This window comes from Oryzias latipes, chromosome 19, assembly GCF_002234675.1.
Source record: "Oryzias latipes chromosome 19, ASM223467v1".
Taxonomy (NCBI): Eukaryota; Metazoa; Chordata; class Actinopteri; order Beloniformes; family Adrianichthyidae; genus Oryzias; species Oryzias latipes.
In genome coordinates, this window is record NC_019877.2 from 2,859,379 (window position 1) to 2,883,296 (window position 23,918).

A 23,918-nucleotide genomic window follows, 5' to 3' on the forward strand; every position below is an offset into this window, starting at 1 on the left:
AAATTACGTTTTTTTACTGCAGTTTCGGGGACTTTCTGTCCCAAAAACCCTTTAAGGGACTCATGTTTCACCTGCAGAGAGGACAGAGAAAGGTGAGGTGTCGGCGTGTCCCGCCTGTCCTCTTTCCTGCACATCTTTCTAGACATTTCAGCAAAGACAAACAAATATATTTCTGTTTTGTGCCTAAACTCATTAATGCTAGATCTGTTAATGACATAAGTGTCTCTTTATAAATGTACCGGCTTCATTTGGCTGCAGGACTCAGAACGAAAAGGATAAAAAAAAACACTTTTAGTGAAGCTGCAGTTCTTCTCAAACAAACAATAATAATTTACTTATACAGGTCAGACGGAGGCTTCTTCTTCAGCGGCGCTTTCTTCCACATAAATCCTGCAAAGAGTGTGGATTTCACGGCTTTTTCAGGTTCATCTTTAAAGAAATATTTGTCAGTTTTGGTGTAGCTTATATGTTGTATTTCAGTGGAAAACAGATGAATTTATGATAAAGACTCAGTTTTTGGCTCATGTGACTAAACTGTAAGATTAAAGAAATAAAATCTGTCTTTTTGTTTTTGTTTTAATAGCAAGTTATCCGGCGGGTCGGCTGGGTGTGCAGCTCCACTTTCTTCATCCCCTCAGCGAGGCGAGTCAGGCTGCAGCCGAAAGACTGGCACCATCAGCCGGGGGCGGGGAGGGGGGTCCCATTTTATTTCCTGTGAGGGGGGGATGCGAGTCCCACAGGAAAGGTGAGATGAGGACACGGCGAACTCGATGACACTCCTTCACCACCTCCACCGCTGGCATGCGCCGCCGTTCCCGTGGACAGCTGGGAGGGGTTTGTGTTTACAGCCGAGGATCATGGGAGGTGAAGAGGGCGACGGCGGCGGAGCAGGACGCCCTCTTTTGGTGCCGGTCGACAGGCCAAAAATGCACACACGCCGCAGCAAACCCCCAGGATTAGGTCGACATACAATATTTATTTAGGTTCACAAAAATGATAAGTTAATTATCAGGTAGTCCACAAATATTGTGGGAATGGTCTCATACAGTCATACAAGGTGGGGGGGGGTGGGGGGGACACATGTGAGAAACCATTTAGGAACAGGCCCACCCCGAAAACGCTCCGATTTAACCAAATAAAGTATGAAGTATGGACGACAAGGATGAAATCAGACATTAGTTGAGTCTAACAATACAATAAAAAGTTGGTCATTCCTCATTATTGTATCTTACTGAAAACAGAAATCCTCTCCGCTTCAACGAACTAATAAAAAAATGCTCCTACCTAACGTAAAAAGGGTATTGCCATGGATCAGGGTAACTCCTGAACTCCCCCCTCAGCGGTCTAAACAGACCAGGAGCGGGTCCCAACTGGAACTGGAACCCCTCCATCATTTGGACAGTCACTCTGGGGGGGGGGTGTTCATGTTGTATACTGTATGTCTGAAAGTAGTTTGTAGTGTCCCCCCCAAAACCCACCGTCTCACTCTCTCATATTTAGATCCAACCCCGTCCCACGCGGCGCTCCGGCCCGACTGCTACAAAAGGTCTCAGGAACATGCAAAGTGGCAGCTCCGCCTAAAAAGATGGATTTCTTCTTCTTCATTTATAGCCATTTCTGCTTTGATTGGTTCACTCTTTGAAAAAAATAAAAATAAACTAGCCCCACCCACTTTCAAAGGCCACTCCCTTTTCCTTGAAACAAAACAACTACATCATAATACAGGAAATGAAGATTTCTCTTTTTGCTTGTAATAGAACCCAAATCTCCAGAAAAAAACGTGTCCACATTTCGAAGCGTCACGTCGTTTAAGAAACAAACCTTTAAAAACGTCGTCCTGTGGCGGCAACAGTTGGTTTAAGAAGAATCCCTGATTGGCTGAAAGAAGTCAGGTGACCACCAAGTGAGGTAAGAGAAGTCCCAACCTTCGACGAAGATACGGTGAGTGTACGGACTGCAAACCGATCGTCCTCTTGCGTGCGTCCACGCCGGGCGAACCGCTGCGCCGCCGCCGGTTCGCTCGTCTGTCGTCGTGCGGCGCAGGCCGTCGCAGAAACACAAAACTCCAGTGGATTAAATAAAAAATAACAAAAACACTGGCAGAAAAGATGGAGAACAAAAACTAGAAATAAAAAACTAAGTTTGCTGCCTTGTAAGTCCTCGTACATCACATAAATCCTTGGGCGTGACATTTTTTTTTCTTCCATTTCTGTTTTTTTTAGTTCAATAATATTTCTTTCATCTATGCATTTACTTAAGAAAAACTTACAAAGATTGGAGTTGCTCTCTTATTACTACGTGTGCGCTTGTTTTTCTACTTCTGCACTTGCATTGGTTTCCTCCTCGTCTGGAAATTCTCCACAAACTCTTCGTGTCTTTTTTATATCAATCAATTTTTGGGGAAAAACAAAAAAATATAAACCCATTTCCACCCATTATTGCCTCCCACCCTTTTAACATTCAGCCCCCCCCCCCCTCCCAACCCCCCGCCAGGAGGAAGGGGAGGGGGGGCTTTTCAGTCCCGTGCAGCCCTTCATCTCTCCGCCTCCATCGCTACGCTCGCCTTCTGCTCGGCGCCCGAGTGCGAGTTGACTCCCATTGGCCAGGCGGGGCAGGGCTGTGTGGGGGGCGGTCCCTGAGTCCAGAGTCCCTGTGGGGGCTGGGGCACGTTGGGTACATTTGGTGAGACCCCCCATCCTCCGACTTGAGGGGGAGGGGGCGAGGTGGCCATGGAGGCCGCCATGGGGCTGCCGGCGCCGCTGTTGAAGCTTTCGGACGCTTTGAGCCGGGAGAACATGGTCAGCGCGTCGGGGAAGTTGGGGGGCGTCGCTGGTGTGTTGGCTGGGGTGCACATCTGAGGATGAGGAGGGTACAGAGTTAAAGAGATGAAGGTTACAGCTGTAAACCGTCTAATCCAACAACATCATTGTTTTTGAGAGACTATTTGACCCCCCCGTCTGTCTGAGTTTGTAGATTTTCAACGGCGTTAGCGTTAGCGAGTTGCTCGCACTTTTTCTATCGGAATGCTGTGAAAATGAAAGTTTACTTTTGCTGATTCTTCTAAAGATTTTACAGACCTGTCCGTCAACCCCAGGCGACCCAAAAATAAACTGGTTGCCATGGAGATGAAGCCAACAGTTTTACATATTCATTTGTCTGGTGCGGCTCTGACCAAGGCGGTAAAGGTAGATGGGGAGACTGAGGGGCAGTAATAGCTGCTCAAGCCAGGTGATAAGGGGGCAGGGAGGGTAAGCGACTGCCGCTCACAGCTTTAATATCTATAATTACATTTATCATGTGAATAACAGTTTGCATGTTTTTCCTTAGTTTAAATCAAAACAATCTATACGGATCGGGTTGTTCACGGTGTACCCCTGCTTTGTCCCACAGCAGCTGGGATAGGCTCCAGCAACCCACACACACTAATAGGGATTCAGTGGGTTTAGAAAATTGACGGATAGTGTATTAGTGTTTAGTAAAGAAGCTTAAACCCCACAAACCCACACTTGTGTTTACATTATGTATGCCATGTTTCTAGTACATAATGTTAAAGGTTCAATAGTGCACACTTTAATGTTGGAATGTGATGAAATGATTATCTTTAAAACTAAGTAAGTAAAAAAGGGAGTTTTTTTTTTTACTGGTAGTTAAAATTTTGGTGTTTCCTCCTTTTTACAATTTTTCTAAAATATGTTCTTCTAATTCATGACAAACTTCTGGTGTTTATAAACCCTGAGCTTTAATAAAGAATGCTTTAAGGGCGTCCTTGTTTGGTAGAACTGAAGGGAAACTTGGGGGAATCCCAGCCCCTGTTTTACTTCCTGCCCAGGGTCTTCGTCAAACAAACTTTATTTAAATCCACTTCCTGTTTCCACAAATGGCCATTAGAACAGACGGACGTGGCTGAAGAGTTGATTTCACTTTACGGACAGACGACACCCCTGAGAAGCTCCTGGTACCATCATGCCCCTGGAGTCTCCTTTGCGCTGAAGCTGTTATTGTTCTAGCTGCCGTAATCACACATGCACACCTGTGTGCTGGGGACACCACTGAAACCTGGCAGCACACGCAACATGCAAACATGTTTGGCTGCTCAGAAATAGTCTTCATCACGGTCTTCCTCCCACACCGCTCCGTGACCTTCCTGCACTTTGCCTCCATCCAGGAAAACAACAAGCTACTGTATTCCACGGGGACGGAGTCACCTTTGGCCAAGAGGGTTGTCATCTAAAAATAAGAGCTTCCCTAAATAGCCATAAATCACCACGATGAAGCATCATTACAACCAAACATGTTTAGGTGAAATAGATTATGTCCTTATTCCAACTTCATCTGAGGTTGATTTGGTTTTTGCTTTGAAACGCTCAAACAATTTCTTATCATAGGGATGACTTTCCCTGACTAGGTCCTCATGGGTTCCTGGAATCAGCTATGAGGAACAGCTGCATTCACCCGTGGATGCTGGCCAAAACATAAGCAGAGGAAGAGGGAGGGAAAACAGCCGTGCCCTTGCTGACAGTCAAAACTCAAGCCGGTCTGCGGTATCCAATCTGCTTTTGGCTCCGCCACCCAGGATGTGTGGAGCGAGAGGCTCTCAGTGCACGGGCATCCTTCACGGATAACAGTGACGGCGATACGCCTACTCTCTCGGGGAGGGGGTAAGCAACCCCCCCCCCGCTGCAGTAAAAGTGCTGCAGCATCGAACGCAGACCAGAGCCGTGGTCTCGGCGAGGCGTGTTGTTGTGAAAGGTGAGTGTGTCCAGTCTGCACTCTAACAGGAAACGCTGGCTCATGCCTCTGAGGCCACTTCCTGCAGCAGAAAGACACTCAGGAATGCTGACTCGACCTCTGGTCCTTCTGTTGTTCTCAGCCACGGATGGATTACTGAAGAGTTTGTGAGCTCAGGTTTGAAAACTGAAAATGAGACACCATCATCTGCTGATCAGGAACAAAGTGGGGCTGGAAATGCTGATGATCTGTTAAATGGTCCTTTGGGTCTAACCAAAACCAACAACAAAAGAAGAAAACCAGACTTCCTTCTTCAAACGGAACAGCCCCACTATGACTGGGGGAAACAGTGCAGACACTTTCAACAAAGATCAGAATCTGATTAAAGAGCGACAGCAGTAGAATCAGATCTGCACTGATGTGAGCAACAAGCAACGAATCAACTGCTGATACACAAATGAAGACAGAGAACCGATCGGCACAGTGTCCGCCATCGGACTGCCAGACAGGAACAAGCCGGCTGCCTCCACTGTCCACGCTGGTTTTTAGACTTCTTTGTGTTAAATCTAAAAGCAAATAAAATCTGACGTTTGAAAATATCTGCAAAAAAGTACACAAGTAAAAAAAAAGCGCCAAAAAGGGCGAGATGTTCTTCTCGAAAATCCCTAACATCAATACGACCTGACATGAGAAACTATCAAAACCTACAGAGATCTCACCAGCAGCCCACAGTTCCCAGTGGATCTACTGCTAAAGTCTGACTAAGATTTTCTCAAATTTGTTTAGGAAGCAAAAGAAGAGTCAGGTCTTTAAAAATGATCAGTAAAAACACAAACCACAGACTACCCAATGCAAAAGAGACGAGGCGGAATTGTTGGGCTGGTAGGGGTGCGTACATTCCTACTGGGGTTGATACATTCACCTGCTGCAGGTTTTGGGGGTTTTCAGGCCGTGGAGGATCTATATATTTATTTTTACAGTAAAATTGTTCCCAGTGATCTTTCCATTATGATAATGCCACTTTTAGGAAAAATAAAAATAAAACCTGTGTTGTCTATAAGACATATTTTCTGCGGAGCAGAATTAGAAATTCGCTTTTGGGTTGTGGGCGGTACTGTTGACGCGGAAGTTAGCCTAGCTAATTTCCCAGCATGCCTTTGTTTATATTCGCTCCCACTAGTGAGATGAGCCTCACAAGCCCAAACTGACGTTAGCGTTGCAAAAAAAATAAAAAATTATGCAGCCGTAGAGTTTAGAGCCGGATGGCAGCTCAGGTGAGGAAATGAAAACGCTAACGGATTTATTTGTCTGCAAGTGGAGGGTTTAGAATCGGAGCAGAAAAAGCGAGACTTTAGCCCGCCCACGGCAGTAGCTGCTTTAAACATCCTGCTTCCATCTGCTCCTGATCCAGCGCAATTTTAAATAAAGAAATACTCAGAAAGACAGTTTTAATATTAGTTTTTTTGATATATGTCCTCCATTATGAGAAAAACGCAACAAGAGCATGTTAAAAATACAAAAAATACTATTTTTATTAGAGTGGGTCTTCAAGACTCGTTCGGTCACCTCAGTGGGCATCATGAAAATGGATCGTACCATTGTTGTGTGTGTGGTAAGTGCATGTGATATAAGGATAGTGGATGTTGCATGCACCTCTGACTTACTGGTGTCAGGTGACATTGTGGTACGGTGCCTTGTTAGTCGGGTGCTGGCTGACTAACCATCGCATGCAAACGCTGCATGCACATAATACGTCTGTAGGATTCACACACTGAGCGGTCCAAAACTTTAATATTTTGTTTCCCACCTCTACAGGTTTGCCGATTTTTCGCCAGCAGACAGCCCGTATCCACCCGAAAGGGCAGTTGTGACTGAGGTCTTTTTTTGGTTGTGCTTAGGAGCAACAGAAGTTTAAACTACTGACTATTAAGGATAATTTAACAAACAAAAAGGTGACAGAAACTAGAAGACTGAAATGACAACAATAATTGTTTCCTGTTACTTGAGAAATGCACTGAATATCGTGTAACGTCTGGTGTATTCTTTAAAACCCTGGAAGGTTTTTTGAAGGAAAAAAAAGCATCCTTAATCTTAACTTCTTTTTGCATAACAACCGAGCATGTTTCCATATCAATAAATCTGAACGAAAGCCCACAAACCCTGCAGAGAGCGCGGTGACACAAACATCACTGAATCCCTGTGGTCAAACGGGAGCTGGGCTGCAAAAAAAGAGACTTTCAGTTGAATTTTAAAGAAGTTTGGACGGCACAAGGATATGGACAGTGTCTACGGGGGTTTGTTGTCCCATGTGGCGCCTCTGTTAGTCAGTTAACAAAGCAGCGGGTGCATCTGGCAACAAAAAGGTCAATCTGTAAAGAGGTACTGTTTTCAGCCTGATTCACAAGGTTACAGGGAGGTGTTTCTACTGAGCATCAACATAGAAACACACGGTTTTCCTCCAGCAGCACATAAAAAGGATAGAAAACTGTGACACAAAGGTAAGGCCGTCTGCTGTATGATGGAGAGACGGGGAGGAACAACAGACAGCAGAAGCAGTTTGGTGTTCCAAACACAGCCAACAGAGAGCTGTTGCCATGGGGACAACTGTGTTTTTTTGGAGGCAGCGCAGACCTCCTGTTAATGGGACGAGGTTGCGGCAGGACTGGCTGTGGTCACAGGGGCCTGGCTCCGTCCACCATCCCTTCTAACTCTGTGTGTTAAAACCCAGCAAAAGGACGGAACCGTTTGAAGCCCGAGGGCTCCCAACGCCGCCCATGAGGCCGCTACCGCTGCTCTGTTTGTCCACAAACATGGATGAGGTGGAGTTTTTCCAGAAAAACCAAAGGCATCCCTGCATGGATGCAGGAGGCGAGCAGCCTATGAAGAGATGCTTTCTGCGGCATGGCTGGAGTCTAACTGAGTGTCTGTGTCTGATGTTTTCCACACCATCAATAACTGTCTCATGATTTTGAAGGGAAATGTGATCCGCTGGTTTAGCTACAGTTCATGAACAGAGAAACACAGAAAGGATCTTTAACTAATATTCATAATGAAATGGATTCACGCGCATTCAAATATCTGTAAAGAAATAAAAAATGAAACTCAAATGACAAAACAAAAAACGCTAACCAAATATTATTTCCATTATATACTCTAGATCAGCAAACATCACTGCTTTCCAACAACTTGTGCCGTTTTCTCTCCTCCTCTCAATCTTTGTCTTACTACCATCTTCATCTCCTCCTCTTCCTCAGCTCTCGTTCATGACAGTTCTTTGTATGTCAGCTGCTGAAGAATCTGGGTGAGGCGTGAGTGCTCGTTTCACAATCCTTTTAGACTCTGGACACTTCTGAAAACATTACAAAACTGCAGTTTGTCTAGAAAGTGATCAGAGGGGGAAACTGGATAGATAAAAATACTTGAGTGTAAATTCCTGCAATTGTGATCCTTTTTTTTGAAGCCATAGTCACATGCGGCACCCCCGTATGGGTGCTGCAGGTTTACGGGGTGTCCGGGTCTTCGGAGGGCTGAAGGAGGAGCGGCTCCACCTTAAGGGTAGCACAAGTGTGTCTTGCAGTTCCCTTGAGGCTTGTACGTCCTCAAGGAACATCATTAAAATGGAATATACCATTGTCGTGCATGTGGTAAGTGTATTGTGAAGTATTTGGAAGGCTCGTGGAATTTGTAAGCACTTATGATGCATGGAAGATGCGGTGCCCTAACGCCACACTCTACTTGCTAGTAAGGTGTGTGTAATAATCATCAGATCTGCTGAGAGGATTATTGGTTCCAGCCTTCTCCCCATTCAGGACCTGTACCGATCCCGTGCCAGGAAGCGGGCTGGCAGGATCGTAAAAGACCCCTCTCATCCTGGACACTGCCTTTTTAGCCTCCTCCCGTCAGGGCGACTCTTTAGGACACTGCGAACCAAAACCACTTGCCACAAAGACAGCTTCTTCCCCCGAGCTGTCACTCTTATGAACACCTGACTCCAGACTACTCAAGGACACTGTACAATCACATAAACTGTCCAACTGGAATTACTGCTGCTGCATTTTTCATTTTTTATTTTTTTGTCTTGTTATTTCAATCTATTTCCTTATTCAGTTATGTTTATTTATTCATACAGCTACCTTACACTTACCTTCTTTTATATTATTTATCCCTTTATTATTTATCCTTCTACCTTGCTAGTTTGCACGAGAGCACAAGTAACCGAAGTCAAATTCCCTGTACATGCGCTGTACTTGGCAAATAAAGTGATTCTGATTCTGATTCTGATAAGTCCTTACTGACCGTGCACAAACGTTGCACGCAAGGGGTGTACAGGTGATATGCAAGAGACCGTACACTAACTACTAATTCTAATTCCTATCAATTGGGCTGCACACACATCATGTGAACACAAACCATCTCGACCTACTTCACCTTTACTTACCCTTGCTTGTTGAATAAGTGTTTGCGACAACCTGTCGCTCGTAGTATGACCGCTCGACGAGCTCATCAAGCGGTCTATGGTCTTAAAAATTCCTGAGCGTCCCATACAGGTTTGCCCTTTTTTTTTTTGCCGATAACCACCAGTAAGGGCAAATTGGGACTAAGGCTTTAGCTACCGTCTATTGTCTGAAACAAGAAGACCAAGTCCATAGTTCCACAGTTCTGAAACTGCTAAACAGCTTCAAGTCAGTGATGTTTGTGGGGACTTGGCTGTATGTTATGAGAGTAGAACTACAGTAAAACCAGGGCTGGGAATCAGTTATAAATATAACTTTAGATTTAATGAAAGCTAAAACAGGTCAAACCTCCTCACTCTACTTGGTTCAGTAGTTCATTTTCTTAACTTTTCAATCATCTAGGTTAAAGTTCAGCGCATTTCCACTAAACTCAATTCTATTTTTGAATTAATCAAGTGCATTTCATGGACTGCTACTGTTTTATCTTTAATTATATCATAGAGCATTTTCTTTGTGAAAAATAGCAGAAGCACCGTATTCATCTGATGTTTTCTCATTTGTTCAAAAACCGGCAGTAAATCAAGAGAAACATCACAGCAAAATCTCTGGAGTCGCAGCTTTTTCATAAAAAAGCAACATATCAACCCCAAAACTCATAACCTTCTTGCTCAGGTGTCTGTTTAACTATTGTAACAGAGGATTAAAGCGGCTAAAAATAAAATGACTTACAATCATAGTGTTGAGTGACTTACAGTTTAAAACCAACCGCAAAATGGTCAAGTCAGAATTTTACTGTAAAAAAACAACATTTGAAATGTCGAAATGACTGATTGTGTTTACCAATGTATGTTCACTGTCGACTGAAAATATTCACATTGACTTCGTCTGCAACTGTAAACACAGCTGCCATTTTTACTTTTGTTTATTTGGTCATCACAATATTAGTGATGAAATGATAGAAGAATGCGGCACGAAAGCATCTGCAAGGAAGCCGCCTTAAGGACGCCATGGTTGCATCATTTCCAGCACAGATTTTCTAAACGTAGCTGAGTGACAGCACCAGTGGGTAAGTAGTATTGCTCAGTCTGACGGACTCCCTCGCAAATCACACCGCGGTGGATCTCTGTGGGACATTTGGGAGCTCTGCTCTCAAATGACAGTGACCGGTGGGTTTTTGTGGAGCTAACTTTTATTTGAACAGTTTGCATTTCGGCTCGGCAACTCTGGAGCGCCCGGGTTAACTTAAATTCAAGATTGGTGCAGAAAATGCCATTTATCCTCATTCTCTTGACATTAAAATCATTGTGAAAGACCAGCGTCACTTTAAACAAAGAAAACCTTACAAAAATGTCACGTAATTTGATTACAATGCAGTCAAACGACAGATGAAAAGCATTTTTTCCTGTTGGAATAATTTGATTCATAAAAGTACCAAATAATTTCTCCGTGCCATGAAATAACTTAAGTGGTGCTGTGTATCTGGATTAAATATAAAACAAAAAAATGATTGAAAAAATATAGGTAAATAAAGAAGAAAAGGCCAAGAACAACAGCATTTCCTTGGAAAAACTTCCAAGAGGGGATGACAGGCACAGAAGTCCGTTAAGGTTACTGGAAGTGGAAGTGCCGACCACGACAGGCTTCCCAAATGTGTAACCTCAACATATGAACGTTTACTGAAAACGTTCAATAAACACCAGACGTCCCAGTCCAATGATTTACTGGCATTCCTTCTTTGCTATCCATAAAAACAAAAAACCCCCAGCAAACACGGACGAACAGAAAGACTTTAGGACTTGAAGGAAGTTATTGGACAAAGCAAAAGTGAGAAAAAAAGCTGAACAGACGGTTGCTGCATTAACAGTACATGACTCTGCCTGCCTGTTAAATGTTTAAACAGGGAGTGTTCATATGTTATTTGTAACCAAGCAAAGTGTTTGCTTTGGAGCCCTGTCTACTTTTATTTAGACCGCCTGTACAGGAAACTTTAGAAGCTTTTTACAGCAAAATAGATTATGTAGTATTGAAGTAAACGCCAGCTTTATGTTACACGAATAAACCCAATGATTTCACTTTAAAGTTAAGCCTTAAACCATTGAAAAGCCCATTCAAACATGTGATTTAAGAATCCTGCAGATTCACCGTTTCAACAGCAGATTTGATCATTTGGAAACGAAGCGTCTTATGAAATCACTGATAGGACAAAACAAACAAAAAACGCCTCTGGTTTAGCACGTGGACAAATATCTGTAATGCTTTCACAGATTAGCTTTTCAGGCACAGATTGCCTAGACGGAAAAACCTTCTTTTTTGGATTTCTAACACATTCAGTTTTGGTCTAAAACAGAACCTGACGCAGACTAACATCTTATTACCTCATCCCACAGCTCAGGAGACGGTTGGTCGTCTGATTTTGAGTTTCTTTTCAAAATAGGCCCTATTTAAAAAAAAAAAAAGGGGGGGGGGGTGTTTATGACCTGCCACTCAACTCGTAGCAGCTGAGCCCTAAAGTGTCTGAATGCTTTGGACGATGGTGTAAAAACAAAGTGGAGTGGGCACGAGGAAAGTGGATCATTAACAGGACTGTTGTGGCTTTAAGTGGATTCTGACACGGAGGGACAACAGCAAAAAAAAAAAAAAAAATGGAGAATGACATGACAAAAAAAACAACAACCAAAGAACAGAGAGAAAAAGGACACAATGGAAGTGGGAATGGCTAACAAAGCTGCTGAGTGGCCTCCACATATCTAGAGAAACTAATAGGCCAAAGGTCGGCTGACAAAAGCCCCATAGATATGTTGGATAGGTTTCCACGCCACTATCAGATTTTTCCCCGTAAATTTGAAAGTTTCTAGATAATTCTTAAGAAAGTGCATTTCAGTTTCTCAGTAACCCTGCTGTGAATGGAGCAGCCAGTGAGGATCAGATGAAAGGACGGAGGAGCCGGGTTAGGACAGAAGAGGATCAGCGTCAAAGGTCGTGAAAGTGAGTCTGGGAAGCAGAAAGGGCTGGACGCGGCGCTGAGCGGTGACGGGGCAGGAATAGCAGGTCTAAGTCCCGGGGAGGCAGAGTTCAAAATAAGATGACCTGCCAGAACACGAAGATCCTCTCGGATCGTCTATCGATCAATTGTAAACACGTTGCCAGTGCTCTTTTACTTGTGATTATTTTTGGCCGAAATTTTAAAACCTGTGTCGAGGAGTTCATTAGTAATTCATCTTTGAGTTACTGAGAGCTCTCTGTTTAAATGCTAGCTAACAGAAACGGCGAGCAATATTGGAGCTAACCAGTCGTCCGGTTTAGATCCAGATTACAGCTCAGACGAGCCAAATAAAGACATTCATTGATCTATTTGTCTGCAAGTGAATGCATCAGAATGGGGCGGAGCGGGGAGCTTGTGGCCCCGCCCAGCGTATTTTCTACATCACAAATACAAACTTTTCCGCTCAATTTTCTTCATATATGTTCTCCATCATAACATGTTAAAAACATGGAAAATGAGGATCTTTCTAGCAGTGTGCAGCACATGAACACATCTGGTCCTCGCAGCCATCCCACATGGAGTCCTGTTCCCCAAACCCCTCCAGCCAGAGTTCCTGCCTGGGTGTGCATGTGTGTGTGTGTGTGAGCGCTGTGTTTGTGAGTCTGCGTGGTTTGATTCTGGGAAGCGGTGCTCCTGGAAACATGCAGCTACATGCTGAAACATGCAGAGCCCGGGCCAAACCTCTTCAGATGTGGTTAAATGCTCGCCGTGGCTTCATGATCTCACTCTCTCTCTCTCTCTCTCTCTCTCTCTCTCACACACACACACACACACACACACCCACACCCACACCCACACCCACACCCACACACCCACACCCACACCCACACCCACACACCCACACCCACACCCACACACCCACACCCACACCCACACACCCACACCCACACCCCCACACCCACACCCACACCCACACCCACACCCACACCCACACCCACACCCACACACACACACACACACACACACACACACACACACACACACACACACACACACACACACACACACACACACACACACACACACACACACACACACACACACACACACACACACACACACACACACACACACACACACACACACACACACACACACACACACACAGCAGAGATGCATGAACAACAGTTAACAACTGATCTAGGCGTAATTAAGACTGAAACACTTAGCTGCATGAATCAACTGGGATCAGATAGACCAGGACATTCAAACTCAGAACACAATATCAAATAATCTGCATCAACGTTTATCAAACGTTTGGAAATCGTGTCCGCAGCAGGACAAAAGCACGGTGTGTTCTGTCCAAACACCCAACAAGTCAACGAGTTCAGGATCTCGATCCTTTCTTGAAGAACGTTCTAAAGAAACCTCAAGAACTCAGTGGGAAAAAGCAGACGTGCATGTTATCCCATCATGACTGACGCAGGTAATGATACCTCTGCTCGTCCGCATCAGCGAGAAACGAAGGCCTGCATGTATGAAAAAAGTCGGGATTTCTGAAAATCCCTTCTCTAAGCCACACCCTAAACTGATAAAACATCCCCCCCCCCCCCAAACACACACACACACAAACACACACACAGCCAGCCTCTTTCTGCTGCCCCGTTTTCATAGTGCTTGGAAACGGTGTTTATTCAAGCTCACGCCCACCTTTAACACCACCCGGCGGTGGCCTATACTTTTCTCCGACGTCTCCGCTCTAATCTGAGCGTTTGCATGGAGTCACTCGGCGCATGTGTGAGGCTGGAGTCCGACAGGAAAACATCCGCCGACCCAAACTCAGCTCTTCTGTCTTCAACTGCAGCTTGGTCAGCATAAGGGAACGAAAACACTTCGTTGGTTTTGTCCTCTTTCCATATTTTTACCTTGTTCAGAGCCTCCAGGCTTCCAGAGAAAGCTACAAAACATGTTTTATTACGGTCATTGTTAAAACTTTTTCATTGAATTACTTTTATTCACTTCTGCTTCACAGATGAATGGATTACCTTAAAAACAAAGTTGACCAAATAGACCCAAGTTGTCTATTTAAACAGATCCCAATTGATTTCTTTTAGAAAAACAATGTGAGAATAAAGGCCAACTTTCCTTTCGTTTTTTTTTTGTTCCTCTTTTATTGTTTTAGAATATAAAGTGCTGGAACTGTAAAGTCATGAATAATCATTTTACCAACACTAAGTCTAATTTTCTTTCATTTTATTCACATTTTTATATTTTAAGGTTTCCAATTCTGATCACTAAACGTAATTATTTTTATGTAGACAAATTGTAAAAAAAAAAAATCGTTCATAACAACAAATTTGAGTTAATCGATTTATCTTCCAGCTCCAAGAAAATGTTTTACAGATGAAATGTAAATGCAACATATGTCTCAAATGTTTGGAGATAAAAGAATACCATTTATCCAAGTCCTAAGGTGTAACAAAAATGAAGATCTTAATTACAATTGGAGTAGGTTTATGTCAAACAATCAAATTAACAAATAAACTTAAAGAAGACAATATCTATGTATACAAATACAAAAACATATCTAGAGACAAAGTGTACAAGGGGAGTGTTGAGTGTGTCAAATATCTGAGTGCATTTGATTCAGATTCCATTAAATTCCATACTATTTTTCAATTTACAAACTAAAAAGGTGCTGGCTTTTTAATTGAATAGGTTTCTTTACATCTAGCGTCTTAAATTGAGCTGAATTTAAAATTTAACTCAAGTTTTGGTTAATATTTATATAAAAACTCAAAAGAAACAAGTTAGTAACAAGATAAACAAGATAGTTTTGGTAAAATTAGCCCTGAATCTGCTTTAAAGAATGTTTTAAATTTAAGGTACTGATTTGAAAATGGACGCCTCAGTGGAGAATTACTCATCTGGCTTCAAAACGGATTGGAAATTGAATTTATTTGTACTGAAGTAAAACAGTAATTCTTTACAAATCAGTCTCTATATTCTCTGTGGGTGTTTGTGTCGTCCTTCCGGCTCCTCCTGTGTTAATCCTGACCGTCTTTCGGTCTTCAGCATCAGTTCTGTCTTTTCAGAAGAGCCTGGGTTCTTGACATCAAGTCATTTTGTCATTTTCTCAAAAGGAAGCGGCAGTTTTGCAGAGCCGACCCATTACAAAGGTGCATTTCGGCTTTATCCCTACTATAATAAAACCACTGCTTACTGAAAAAGATTGGCTTATATAATGAGCATGAAATCGTCGTCCTTCACTCCTTTATGCCGTCTTTGTGTGACGGCATAAATCCCATCGTTCTGCCCCCCCCCCCCCCCCCCCCCCCCCCATTCCAACCTGCTTCAACACAGCTGCCTTTGGTTGTGTCCGAATTCCTTCACTACTCACTCTATAGTGCGTTTGCCATTGTGTGGTGCCGTCTGAATCAACAATTCCAATACTGAGTGCCCTGGAAATTTTCCAGAAGTCTCTGCGAAAAACCAGTGTGCATCGATGGTCACTAGATCGGCGAATCTAGACCACAATGCATTGCGTCGGAACAATTTTTGCCATAAAAATGTGTTTAAATGTATTTTTTTTATAAACGGTCAGTGTTTTTATCTTCAGAAGATAGTGGACTCATAAATAATAACGCCCATATTAATTCGATTTTAACTTTGTGAAGTCGATTACGTCATATCTGCCGTTTAAAATAATATATATACATAAAAAAGTAGTAGGGAACTACATAGTTCCACACTATATAGGGTGGTTCTGTTGTCACAATAAGAAAAGACAAAAATGCCTGAAAGGGGAGGAGCTTTAAAGATTTTTGTGTCTTAAAAAGGGAGAATAAATAATTTCCAGTCTCTTTTGCCCCACAGTGATACTCATTTCTGCCATCTCTAAACCTTTTCCAAGCATTTTTGCCCTGCTCAGTAACAATACAGTCATCCGTCAGCATCTCACATTATCCTTCACTTTTTCCTCTTTTTGCAGTCACACAATGGAACAATGTTAAAAAAATAGAGCCCAGCATGCAATCCATTAGGACCACATTGTTAACCAGCAGTTGGTGACTTCATAGCAATGACGCAGCCTGACAAAAATCACATCAAAGATGCAGCTCAGTTTACCCAACGCGCCGCAGAGAAGAGCCTGCGGTGGAAAAGTAGACTTTTAAACATCAAAAACTCCATGGATTTGATTAAACCCTTCTATTTTTCCTTCAGCCGTCACGGCTCTAACACGGGCAACAAACAGTAACTTTTGTGGCTTAGCCTGCGAAGCGTGGTCACGTGACGGAGTCACATGTTCCCCAACAGCAGCCCAAGTCAGTCACCCAGCTGCTCCGCTTCCTCTTCTGCGGTCACATGAGGATTCATTCACTTCACGGCGGCTGTGAGACCCACACAAAGGCAGATTCATCATGGAATTGCCGATTTTGCTGGGATCACACTGAACTGACGTAGTGGATGAGTTCTTTTGGGCCTTCCAAGCAGACAACATTAGGCAGAAATCACAAAAATACGTCAACGCTTTTGTCATTTATGGCCATTCTGAGGAATCAAATCGATGTCTACTTCAAAATGATTCATCAATCCCACCCATTTTCTCTAAAGTGAGTCTTTGTTTAACAGAAAATTAAATAAAATATGTTTTTTTTGTTTGTTTTTATGAGAGACTTCCTATTTTAGCTCAGTTCAAATGAGCACTCATGTGAAGCTCATCCAAACAAAATTAGTTTTGAAAAAAGCATTTTACATCAAAATAAACGGAACTTCATTGAAAATGGAGTCCTTAAAACCAGCTTACGTTCACAATCAAGAGAGTCGCTGTAAATGTACAAAGTCTTTGAGAAGTAAAAATTCAAAGTGTACGTATGGAGTGAAAGGACTTATTTCTTTCATCTTTAGACGAGTCTACTGGAACCGTGTGGCTTCAAAGATTTCACAGACTGAAGAAAGTCTGTCGCTTTGAGGATGTTAGTGATCGATCAGTTTATTACAGAGAAATTGGACACAAACACGTGCTGAGTGATGATTAACGGTTTTAAACTATTTTTTTGCTGAAAAAGACCATTTCTAACTGCATTTTACTGAGAAAAAAGGAGAATAAAATGAAGAATTTCTGATTTGAACTTCTTATAAACTAGATGTTTTCTGGATAAATTGTGAAAAAATCGTTGTCATTTTCTTAAGATCCCACCTTTGATCCATTTTGGCAGTGTTTCCACCAATATTTTAATTATGTTTATGTCGTTTTTAGTAAAAAATAAAAAATAAACATTTCTAGGACAGTTTCTGCGAAGGGGCTGAGAGCTCTCTGTTTACATGACGTCGAGCTATTCAGCCGTACAGTTTTGAGCCAGATACCAGCTCAGGCGCGGAAAACAAACAAGTACATGGATCTAATCATCTACCAGTGGACGCATCAGAATGGGGCGGAGCAGGGAACTTATTTTCTGTGTCACAAATATAATCCTTAACTGCATTTTTTCGTCTGCTGCTGATTGACAAGGATTTGAATAAAGAAATACAATTTTGAGCTTAAGTTTCTTAATCCACGTCCTCCACAAGAACATGTTAACCCATGAGAACCCATGGTGACTGATGGGTAGGGCTGCACGATATAAGGAAAACTCGCAATATGAGATATTAGTCATCAATATTGCGACATGACTTGTGATACATGAAAAAAAAATGGCAAAAACAAACCAAAAACATAATTTGCATTTCACTGCAACACCTTAATTGAAATAAGAGTTAACCTTATCTGCATAGAGACCAACATCTGACATAAACAAGCTCCATCTGATTGGTCAACAACGTGAAGGCGTCCATCTGATTGGTTAAATGCATAAAGGGATTTATTTAGCCGCCATAAGATTGTTTTAGCACATTTAAGGGAACCATTTATTTCAATTTTTGCCGTCTTTTGCGATATGCATATTGCACAGCTATCAAGATGATGACAAATTTGTGATTTATTGTGCAGGCCTACTGATGGGTGACATCAGTGTAACAGAAAAATATCAGAAATGGATTCTGGTCCATCTGGTTTGTGGTAAAATACAACAAAATACAACACATTTTTGTTCTTAGGAAACAATGAGTTTGGGTTGTTACGGTTTAAAAACACAATTTTCATCAGAGTAGGTCTCTCATTAAATAGACTCAAACGTTTGGAGGTAGGTTGCAGAATAAAACAACAATAGAAACATAGCGTTCTGAAAAAGTTCTCAGTTATGAAGAAGAATTTCTGCTATAGTTCACTGCATCCTGGAGGAATGTGTTGCCGCCGCCGTGCTTGAAAGAGCAGAGTGTGTGTTTTGTGTGTCTGCGTGTGTGTGTGTGTGTGGGGGGGGTGAAACAGGGAGTTGACAGGGTGGGGTTGCTGAGAACACAAAGCAGGCTGGGCTTTGATTAAGGCCTGCATTTGTGTGACGGGACCACAGACACAAGCTTCAACGCCTTCAGTCAAAAACACAAGGATACGTGCGCAATCTCTTTAAAACAGACACTCCTAACCGCCAGCGTGCACGTGTGGCTATGGGTCCGACCTGAGCGGGCCAGTGTGAACGTTACGTATGCAAAAATAAACTTTAAACGCAAAACACCTGCGGCCCTGTGACACAGCGCAGACGCTTCCTCCAGAATGAAAGGAAATGCTAATGGTTTGATTCTGCAGCTTTTTATGGGACTGTGCTGGTGAGTGTACAAACTAACCTCATTACCTGAAAGATAACGCCGGTGACGAAGCGCAGACGAGCACAAGCTCGACCCCGCTTACAAACGGACTCGCTGACGGCTTAACGGCTTCGCCGGAAAATGTGTTTACAGAAAAGAAAGGCGCCTTTGAGGCCAAGAAGATTTTCAAATCCACGATGCCAAATATAGACAGAGAGAAGCAGTTTGCAGAAACCACAGTCAGCCTCACACGTCGGTCTGAAAAACACAAACACTTTGGGAGGTTTTCATAAACCGGGTGACCTACACGACACCGAGCGCTGCCGGGGATTGGATGTCCACGGGCTGCGCGCCGGGGCCACTGAGCTTCGGGGGACGAGGCTGGCAGCCAAAACACCAATCTCAAGGATGAGTTGAGTTTGTGTTGTGACACAACACTGATGCAAGAGCATTTACAACAGAAATATTGCTTCACGGCTTCATGTTTAGACTGAAGGGAGACGGCGTGGGGGAGGGAGTGGGGGAGATAAGAGTGAGAGCAAAGTGGATTAGATTTCCGTGCCAACGGACGGCGAGGCCCGCTAAGCTGCAGCAAACGCAGTCCTGCTGTGGTTGTGACTTCCACACCACAAACGCTATAGATTCTGACCTGGAAGGTGTGCACGTGACGGCATACGCACCACAGAAAAAAGTCACAAGCGCTTATTGAGAGCATGTAAAAACATAAATGTGACTCGCCATGAGGTCGCTGCAGAACGCTCAGCAGTTTCTATCAAACCCTCCACTCTTTCAAGTTCATGAGATACATGGAGGTGCAATCTGCCTTCGTTACAGACCGACCCACTCCAAAAAAAAAATAAATCCTGTTTTTAGTGTTTTGGTCTTGTGACATTTTTCTGATGATTGTGGACATTCATAAAGAAAGTTAAGCTATAAATAGCACTTTTGAGTATTTATTTAAATTATTGTGAATAAGGAGCAGACGAAAAAAATGCAATTTGAAAAAAGAAATTGAATTTATTGCATAGAAAATGCTCTGCTCTGCGACAGCGAAGGATAGGAACTTGTGGCACTCTGCAGAAACTAAGTTCTACACAACAACACACGTTTTTTTGATCATCTAAAGACCACCGGGAAAAACTGTCTTTACAAGATGATCAGAGTGAGTCTTGGACAAAAACAAGAGACCATTTCAACACAAACAAAAGTTTTTACACTTTTCTGAGTGTAGAACTCACTGGAATGCAATAAAACTTAATCCCACTTCATTCCCAACATCTCTTTTTTTTCATACGCAACTCGATGCTTAGATAACCAAAAAACACAGAGCAAGTTTTGAGTAAAAGCTCAAATAAATGATGGACAATATCGTCCAAAATCCCCTCACATCCTGTCAGGCTATTCCAGCAGCTGCCGCCTGATCCCACCAAGCCTGCAGCTACACACCACAGAGCGGCCCTGCTGCTTTCAAACTGTACGTTTCATAATGTATGGCTTCTGTTTGTGCTCTCAAAACTACTTTGTACTCTTTCCTTTACCCTTAATCAGCAGTGTGCTGCGACACAGGCAGCAATAATAGGTTTAAAGTTGGGTTTAAACTCAACTTTTCCTTAGCCTTCCAACAGGATAAACAGAATGAAATAATATCACATTTTACTTTTAACTAGCTTTTATGCTATGATATTCTTTTGTTATTTAAGTACATATTTTGAACTCTTAAAAGCTGTTTCTGCAGTATTTTGGTTTTTTTTAGGTCAAGAACATTTGAAAAAGGCTAAAATTATATGTGAGTTGAATGAAGTCAAGACTAACATTAACAGCCACTTTCATGGAAAAAACAAACCAGTGGTGCCCAAGTTTTTTCAGGTCACGGACCGGTTTAACGTCAGCGAGTATTTTCACGGACCGGCCTATACGCGGCTACGGTGGAAATACAATTTGTTCCCTTACTTTTTGGGGGTAAGGTTTATCTACCTTTTTTTGTTCACTAGATTCCATGTAGGAACCATTAAAATGGGATATAGATTTTCCCTAAAAGCATAACTGTCAAAGCGGAAGCTGAAAAACATGTTGGTCACCAACTTTAGCCTCATCTGACTTATTTAAAAATGGCAGTAGCTATAACTGGTAATTTCTAAATAAAATAATAAATAAGAATCCACAATTTGAGCAACGTTATTAGCAGCATTCTTGTAACTTTAGACAGCTGATTGATAAATATTGTGCATTATTATTATTATGGTGTGTGGGAACAACTGTCACAATAAATCCTTATTTTGAGGGAGAATTCCTGGCTTTTGTTTGTTAAATGTACACTTTTTTTTTTAAAGTTGAAGGTTCTTACTCTGTTTCCTCTTTTCTGCCCAAAGAAATTTTGTAAATCGTTTTTTGTGTGTGTTTGTTTTGGTAACTTTGCTAGCTTGGAGGTATCAATTTGGTGGTCAGCACATGCGCTTTAGGAACGTAGCAGATGGATTTTCAACTAGTGACTGAGCGACTACGCATGCGTGAAGAAGGAGTCGGAGAATCCAGTAGTTTTCCAAAATAAAACTTCCTCCGGAATCAGATTAGAGATAAAACGGGAAAATGTAGGCTGTAGTTCTTTTTCCCACCCAACTGGTGGTTGCAGACCACTTTAAGGATTATTTCACCCTTTTTTTTTTTACTCCCCGGGGAATAATTACATCCACTAAAATGTGAATTTCCATAATACTGCTTCTGTTTACGAATATTAAAATATCTCAAGACGGCTTGTTTGCTGTATTTTTCCTTCATTCATGCATGTATGTTAATAGGATGAAGGGAACACACTGTTCCGCGCGTCCATGTCCGTTATAAAAGTTCCAAACTTTCCCCCCCGTTGGTGTTGATTTCTGGAGAAGTGAGTTCCTTTGACCCTCGGCCCGGTTTCCCCACAGAACCGGGACTTTTTCTTTTTCTTCCGCGCACGTCGGTCCACCTCCTCCCCAGAACGCGCCGTGCGCGGCCATGCCTGGCTCTCTTGTGTTTATTTCTGGAAGCTCACAACATGGCCGACATGTGCTTTGTTATTGTTAGTACAGCATCACCTCTCCCGGCCTATGAGGGCTGCCGTCGGTCCCCATGGCACCCCCAAAAAAAAAAAAACCCAAACAGACAACGAGCTTCGCAGAAGTGGATTAATCTCATCACACACTCACCATTTGATGATGATGATGGCCATATGGAATATTTGTTTCTTGAAAAAAGGCACTGAGGGCAGTCTAAAACGAAACACAAACATATAACATGACTTATTTATTTTTTAAATGTACTTACATGTTAGAAAGAGGACGGGTTTCTGCATGCACGCGCACTACGAAACATTCTGCGAATTAACAAAATAAAAGCTTCCCGTTTAATCGGCTCTTTACTAATAATGGATCAAACACAGCACGGCGGTCATCTTTATTGCATAATAGTGTTCTGGTCTCGCCTGTTCGTTGCTGTCATGTGTGGGATTATAGCATTTAAAGCTCGAGGGAAGTTTAATTGGATATATGCGCTGCCCTACTGGGTTACACACTGTACTTTTGCTTTTAGGGACATTAAAACGCAACAAAGGCCAAAGTTCTCAAAGACTGGAAGCCGGTTGGACTTTCGGTCACGTATCTCAAACCGTAGCTTTGTTTTGTTTATGTAATTTGTAGCTGCTAATAATAAAAATAAAGATAAATAAAAATGGGGGCAGAGTTAAGCTAGCTCGAAACTAACCAAACATAAACATTAGCTAAGCTAATGCTAACTTAGCAAACGTAACTGTCGGTGATGACTTCACATTTCCTCCTTTTTTCTTTACCTCGAACTGCCAGTGTGCCGCTTGCAAAAGCTGCTTCGCCTGGTCTGCCGCACACCCCGCCGTCAGGACGAACTGGTTAATCATGACTTGATGTTTGAGTTCGTCCATCTTCGACGAAGCGTTTGTCCTTCTCGCAGCGGCTGGCGGTGAAAACAGACTTTCGACCGTTTGTCCTCTTTCTTCTACTCTCTCGAGGTGTATTCCGTCTCTGTGACTCAGTCGTCCACCATTACAGCCGGTTGAGCAAACACAAATATTTACTGTAGGAGCGGTAGTGGAATGAGCGCTTCGTGATTGACAGGAGGAAGTGGCCAATCAGATGCGAGCATTGCCGCTGGGAGTTGTATGCTGGAAAGCGAAAGGTCTGGGTCGGCGCGTGTTTAGCCGCCTCGTGCCGGATATATTTTGTGTTTTCCGGCAATAATTTAACACAGACCGTTATTTAAAATTATACATGATACATATTTAACAAGAGTATTACAAACACAACTACAAAGGAGATTAACTCGCCTCGGGTACATCACGGGGAGTGTTTGTTTTGGACTACAACTCCCATGAGCACCCGCTTTGTTTGTAAAAGCTTTGCAAGGCTGCCTTTTGTGAATGACGGCCCCTTTCGTCCAATTCCCACGCACGCTGTGTCAGTAGCTTGCCAAATATGGTAAACAAATCCACCATCGCCAATTACACGCTAGCAGTTAATTTAGGGTACAGCGGCAAGGCTTGGGGGGAAGCAGCGCCTCGCGGTTAGCGGAGCGCGTGCAACGGTCTCGTGCGATCCCCGCAGATAATCAATGCATCAGGGAGAACTGAGGCGCTACAACGTTCTCACTTCCTCATTTGCTCTATGGCTGAAATACTCCATCACTTATATTTGCAAAACATATCAACATATTGTCTGATTCATTTCAGTTATTCGACTTCACCAGAATAATCTGAATTCAGATAAATACAATGGAAATGATAATAACTCACATTTGTCCTCTAAATTCTGCACGTGTGCCCATTTTTTTGTTTTTGTTTATTTTGTTCTGGCACTGTAATTTTCTCTTCAACAAAGTGTTTGGGTTAATTTGCAGATCATTATGGTCTGTTAGAAAAATTTGATACCACAGAAATTCAAATTTATGTTAAAGAAACATTATGACCCTAGCCCTATATTTCCTGATTTTGAAGTGTATTTTAATTTTTCAGACTTCGTCTTTCCAGTAATCTGATTACTCCTAGTTATCAGATTTTAGAGGTCATGTTTAAC

The 23,918-nt window shown here is 42.6% G+C and overlaps 1 protein-coding gene across 1 annotated transcript; it reads right to left on the reverse strand.

The window, feature by feature from the left end:
- Positions 1-956: 956 nt before the first annotated feature.
- ubald1 (UBA like domain containing 1) lies at positions 957-22,966 on the reverse strand. Its single transcript, XM_023949604.1, has 3 exons — positions 22,664-22,966; positions 22,026-22,088; positions 957-2,854 (listed from the first exon to the last, which is right to left on the reverse strand). Exons 1-3 carry the CDS (start codon positions 22,769-22,771, stop codon positions 2,534-2,536), a joined length of 492 nt encoding a protein of 163 aa, XP_023805372.1. The 5' UTR covers positions 22,772-22,966; the 3' UTR covers positions 957-2,533.
- Between the last annotated feature and the right edge of the window lie 952 nt (positions 22,967-23,918).